Source organism: Pseudopipra pipra, chromosome W (assembly GCF_036250125.1).
Source record: "Pseudopipra pipra isolate bDixPip1 chromosome W, bDixPip1.hap1, whole genome shotgun sequence".
Lineage (NCBI taxonomy): Eukaryota > Metazoa > Chordata > Aves > Passeriformes > Pipridae > Pseudopipra > Pseudopipra pipra.
In genome coordinates this window covers 3795457-3801642 of record NC_087580.1, presented here as the reverse complement: position 1 = coordinate 3801642, position 6186 = coordinate 3795457, and the positions used below count along the sequence as shown (strand labels likewise).

The 6186-nt window shown below is 49.8% G+C and overlaps 1 protein-coding gene across 1 annotated transcript; it reads right to left on the bottom strand.

Annotated features, from left to right (window-relative positions):
- Positions 1 to 331: 331 nt before the first annotated feature.
- LOC135404794 (ubiquitin carboxyl-terminal hydrolase 42-like) lies at positions 332 to 5836 on the bottom strand. Its single transcript, XM_064639527.1, has 12 exons — positions 5604 to 5836; positions 4820 to 5020; positions 4326 to 4433; positions 4148 to 4250; positions 3954 to 4021; positions 3723 to 3793; positions 3092 to 3174; positions 2671 to 2782; positions 2197 to 2337; positions 1888 to 1988; positions 1001 to 1128; positions 332 to 366 (listed from the first exon to the last, which is right to left on the bottom strand). The coding sequence occupies exons 1-12, from the start codon at positions 5626 to 5628 to the stop codon at positions 332 to 334; spliced, it is 1176 nt and encodes a 391-aa protein (XP_064495597.1). The 5' UTR covers positions 5629 to 5836.
- Positions 5837 to 6186: the final 350 nt, after the last annotated feature.

Genomic DNA, 6186 nt, shown 5'->3' with positions numbered 1-6186 from the left:
TATCGAAAACAAGGATGCCTTGGCTAATAAACGCAGTGCTAGTCTTCCGTTCTGCTTGAGCCAGGGCCATAATCCAACGCCATCATTGCCAGAGTGCCCTGAATGCTTGTCTGACGTGAATCTCTGGGGCGTGGAAACCCTCCTCTTCTTCTCTGAAGGGCGGTAGTCTGTGTGCTGCCCAAACTGGCTGTGGCAATCACAGCCCCGCCATGTTGATCTTCTCTGCTCTCTCTGCCTCTGTCGGGTTTGCTCCCGAGCAGCCCGGAGCATGAGAGCCTGCTTGGAGCTGGCTTTGGAGGGCCCTGGAACTGCAGTATTCACTAAGACTTGGTCATAACGTGGAGGACTTGTTCTCTCCCTCTTTCTCTTCCGCAGTGAGCGGTCATAGTCTGTGTACTGCACAAACCGGCTGCCAAGGTTGTAAGTTCCCCGCACGGATCTGCTTGGCTCCCTCTGCCTCAGCAAGGTTTGCTCCTGAGCAGCCCTGGGAGCGGGAGCCCACCGGCAGATCCTCTTGGAAGGCCTTGCAGCTGTGCTATCCCTAGGACCACGGTCACGACTTGGAGGACCAGTTCTTCTCTCTGAAGCGTCCTCATAGTCTGTGGTGTCCCCAGAGCAGCTGCGGAGATCCCTGCCCCACAGAGGGAATCTGCTCCGGGACCGCTCCCTGCCAGTGTCCTTCATGCCCTGCCAAGAGAGCTGTGGAGAGTTCCTGCCCTTTTCTCCTGAAAGGATCAGAGCAGTGGGGAACCCCTACAAGTTCTGGGACAGGACAGTTTGGGGCCTCCAAAAGACTCTTTTGGAGGGCTACTAAGACCAAAAGGCCAGAGGCGCACAAAAGGGATGGATCCAGGTGGGATGCTTTGAGAGGGAGCAGCGTTGTGGCTGTGAAGAAAGGTGCGGTGTGTGAGGGACAAAAGAGAAATGCTGAGATCCCAGAAAGAAATCCACTCTTCCTCTGATGCCCTGACCCATGACCCCAAAGTTACCTTAGTCCTACCAGTCAGAGCCTGTGGTCCAACAGAGCCCGCCTGCTTGCTGCTGGCCACACACTGACTGAGGAAGGAAGGGGCATGTGATGGTGCCAGTGAGGAAGAAGCCCTTTCTCCAATTCTCAGATCAGAGCATCTGGAGAAAAACAAAAGAGTGATCTCAGTTTAGAGCTGTTGTTGCAACCTCCTCTGGGGTTCAGTCATTTTCTCAGAGAGGCTTCTATGACAGAGAGAAGACTTAACCAAGGACACTAATGGGAAACTCAGCTAGGGTCTTCCCACCAAGTTTGCCTCTGTCCCAACAAAAACCTCATCTCTATACCTCCCACAGCCTCCATTTCCTAAATTCACAGACTTGTTTGGGTTGCAAGGGACCTTTAACTTTATCTTGTTCCACCCCGCTGTGGTGGGCAGGAACACCCTCCACTATTCCAAGGTTTCTCCAAGCCCTGTCCAACCTGGCCTTGAACACTTCCAGGGATGGGGCCCCCACAGATGCTGTGGCAACCTGTGCCAGTGTCTCAGCACCCTTACAGCAAAGAATTCCTTCCCAATATCTAATGTAAACCTGCCCTCTGTTAGCTGAAAACTGATAGCCTTCATCCTGTCACTACATTCCCTGACAAATGGTGCCTCCCCATCTTTCCTGGAGGTCCTCTTTAAGTCCTCTTATCTACAAGAGTCAACATCAGAGACCAGGCAAGTAGCAGATTCCATCCGGGCCGCAGCCTGAAGCCCAGTAAAGGACAGACACGGAGTAGTTCAGATTTGACAGCACTGAATGATGCAGGTAGTAATTTCATTTGATGAGAAAAACACTCCGGAAGGTGAGAAGCACAACTGCAAATGAGGCAAAGGAAATGTATTCTGAACATATTTGAATCCTGGTTATTACCTGGCATAGAACAGCAGGTAGGCTTGCTGCCTGAGAACTGTGTCAATGGAACACAGCTGCACAGATTCATCGTCCATCCGGTACCACAATCCATTGCTGGCCTGTAAAAAAAAGGCAAGGATCTCTCCATGGTTTCTCTCCAAAAACACAGGTAGGAAACTGCCAAACCGAGAGCATGTCAAAACAAATGCAGTCCAGCCACTAAGGAGGCCTTCTGCCCCAAAACTTTGGCTGTCAGTAACACTGACAGGAAAGTTTCTCTTCCCCAGCACACATTTTTCCCCATTGGGAAGGAAGTTGCTCTTTTACCTTTGTGTAGCAGAAATAGTGTCCTCCATGACAGCTGACACCACTGTGCACCAGGACAGCATATAAGGAGTAGAGGAGTGCTTCTCCATCTGCCTGAGACATGTATGGGCGAAGATCCAAGTACTCCGGATACTCTACAACCTATGGAGAGACCAAGAGGGCTCAGAAATGACCCTGGTCTGTGACATGAAATAGCCTACCAAGGGCAGGGGCCAGTCCAGGGGTATCAATACATCTCTGGGGCTCATGAGCACTTGGTTTTCCATAAAGCAACATAACATCGTTTGGGTGGCAGGAAACCCTTCTCAGTCAAAGCAGCCCTATCAGAGCACAGTGCTTGCCTGTCTTCCCACAGGAACTTTCCACTCCCCAGAAGGGACCCCAAAAAACCCAACACAAGCAGCTTGTGACAAGCATACTGCTTTAGGAAATCTGCTTCTTGAAGAGAAAGCTGCACACCAATAGTGTACACACCTTGCTGATCTTGCCACCAGTGAAGCAGTCAAACCTCTTCAGGCACACAGTGAGAACCTTGGGTGCACAGTGGACAGTGAACCTCTTAGTGGCGGCAACATTCTTCTCACACCTTGAAACCAAGCACAGAGCACAGCGCTGAAATGCACCCTATCTTCCACCAAGGCAGTCAGACAACCTTTCTTGTCTCGTGCATCCTTATGCTATTTTAAGGCAATTCGGTGCCATATTTAAAACAAACAAACAAACAAACAAACAAACAAAGAAAAAACCCCAACCCCCCTCCCCCAAAAAACCAGTCAAACAAAACTGTGTCTCATCAGTGTGCAGTAAACTTCCAGGAGAAGATGACTTCTGCTCAATGACTTGTAGCCCCCTCACACAGAGTCTCGTGTTAATATGTTGTTAGTAATCATCTTACTTGCTACATTTAAAGCAGTTTTCCCCATCCAGGTGCTCCGGTGTTACAAAGTCCTCCAGAGCTGCAGTGAGGGATGAGGCTGCCTGGAGAATTGAGAAATCGGTGCACTGAGCTACAGCAAATGCCCTGGCCCAAACATTTTCCAGGAGCTGACAAGAAAACCCCTGTAGCTGATGCTGAGGAGACCCGCCATGAATCTGCAAGCTGTAGCCAGAAGGAGCCAGAAAGAGAGTGTGGTGCTGAACATTTCCCCTGTCCCAGAGGTTCTCAGGGGCAATCAAGAGCTCCCTCTCTCTATCACCTGCCATTGAGCTACTGATGTTATGTAGGGTCATCAGTAGTGGAAACAATCCAACCCATCAGCCTGGAAGCCAGACAGGTGTTGAAGGAGGGCAAAGGAAAGAAGGATGAGGCTATGTCAAGGGTGCAGAGCGCAGAATGGGTGCTTGTCCAGCTTCAAGCCAGCACCTACAGAGAGACCAGTGCCATGGCCTCTGCAGGAGGACAACATCCGTTCCCCTTCCCATCCACGACCAAGACCTCTTGTGTTCACAGTATATGCTTTCAGGACAAATGTGTTGACTCTGAAAAGCCTTGCCATGTCTTGAAGCACAACTGCAAAACCTCTTACTTTGATATCCAAGGGGACATCCAGGAAGGCCTCATAGGAATCAGAAATGGCTTTGCAGCTGAAGCAGATGACTGGAAGGAAAAATCAAAATGCCGAGCAATGGTGAGCTGAACGATGGTACTGCTTTGTGCTCATTGCACCTGTCCTGCTAGTCCCAGGGCCAGCTGTTGGGCACAGGCAGACAGAAGGGCACAGGCAGTGCCAAGGAGAGCAGCTGTTGTAGAAACATACCTCTGGATCTCAGAAAGCCTCCAAATATTTGATGGACAATGGTAGTAGATTGAGATGATATGTCCAAGCTGGAAACAAGTCGTAAGACAGAGCATTACTTCCTCCAAGCCCCGGCTGTAGGTTTTCCTTGATGAGGCCACATCAAGGAGTCCAAAGGGCTCAGAACTTTGTAAAGGTAACTTGCTTGTGCTTACTTGTTGCTTGCACTCAGACAAACTCTCTGCATGGCATTGACAGTACAGCATAAGAAGTCATGGGCATCTTCCTCCCTGCCAAGCTGAAAATGTTCTCCTATGACTAAGAAACAGGAAGTTAGTAGTTGTCTCCTACAGGAAGGGAAGAAAACCTGTCAAAGAACCTGAAATCACATACATCTGAAAGCCCTGAGAACAGCCAAAGGCAGGATGGCACTGACTGAACGCAGGACCTTGTTAACATGCGCTTCCATGATGCACATCATGCAGAAGCCTTGTTGGCGACCTGAGGAGGGAGGGAGAGAAGGTCCTCTGGTTAGCAAAATATCCCTAGTGGTGGAATACTCCTCTTCTTCCACTCCCACTCCAGTGCAATATGCCACTCCTCCCAGTGTTTCAACAAGCACGGGACGTTTTAGTGCATAGAAAATGTTCTTCAGAGGAATGCTAAACTGAGGTTTTAACTTGCAGGAATAGAGACCCAGAGCTAGAAAGATGTGCCTTCCTGAAGAATAAGACAGCTGGACAGGACAGGTGGCTCCTGAGTGTACAAAGAACACAAGTTCTGGGGCTGACAAAGGGCTGCTTTTCTCCTAAATCAAATTTCAGGTTCTGGGAATCCTTGGGATTTGATGAACAGATTCACAGGGAGATGTCCCTAAGAGTACTCACAGGCCTGGCTGTGCTCCCGGGAGAGCAGATAGTTGGCCAGCGGCGGGGTGTATGTCAGGCATTGCAGGACAGCATTAAGGAAGCAGGTGTTGCCCACATTGAGGAGTCCTGCTCCAGCACTCTGTCTTTGCTGCCAGACCATGCAAATCTTCTCCGGGGGAAAGAGGATCCTTTGTGGCGGAGTCATTCCCTCGGCAATGACTGCAGGGAAATTCCATTTGAAAAGAGACGAAATGAGGCACAAAGGCATATTTAAACAGTGAGGTCTCTACAGGAGCACTCAGGACCATCTGCTTCAACTGCCAACCCAACAACATCAGGGGAAGCTTAAACAGTGCCATTTAAATTTACTGTTTTGGAAAAATCCATTCCCCTGTTTACGTTGCTGAGAGTCCAACAAACCCACAATCTGATTTCTGGGCCGCAGGCTACCTTCCTTTCTCAGTAGAGTTCTAGACTGGGTTATCAGTGAAGCCATCCCTTTTCCTGATTGTAACTTGTTGAAAACAAGTAAATACTGAGCACGGAAGGTAACCCAAAGGATGGCAGACCTCTCTACGAGCAATGGCAGCTTTCCAAGTCTTGTACCTAGTGTCAGAGGAGCGACAAAAGGTGTTTTCCTGGGTCTAATTGTAAACACGGGGGTCAGTTTGACTGCTCTCAGGAAACATCCCAGAGATCACTCTAGGTTGTGAGCACATCATTCTGGGATTTGACCCCCAGCCATGTCAGTTGTCTGTGGCAATTCACAAAGTCCCAACCTGCTGGTGAAGCTATTACTCACAGGAGTCGTTCCCCGCTGTGGCCATTGCCTCTCTCAGGAGGAGAGTGCAATGCTTTAGATGACCAAGGATGTCTTTCTCTCCAGAAAGAGAACAGCACCAATCCCGTCACCTAGTTGCAAAGAAATTACTGTAGCTCACCGAAAGTATCAAAACTCTAAATAAACGCAGAACGGCATCCCCCACCAAGTCTTTCAGTGGTGCTCGTAACTGCTGCTGAGCTGCAGCTCACGCCCTTATGATCAGTCGCAGGGCACCAACTCACAGCGGGTTCAAAGGACCTTTTGAAATGCTCCAATGGACGTTACCTTCTCTGAAGAGGCCCTGCTGCTCTCCTGACACTGCTTCAGCAACAGAGCCCTCTGGCTTTCCCACCTCCTAGGAGTGACCGTCTTTCAGCCACTACTTTAACTGCTGCCTTTGCTGCTCTCCTTTTTCCGCCTCCCTCCCTCCCACAGCAATCAAGGTGGGCTGAGCCCATCCCCTCAGACTACAGTCACCTCCCTGCTTACCTATCCTAGGCTATGGAAAAAAAACCAAGAATCAGCAAACTGGAATTCTAGCCTAGGTCATACCTGGCCAGCC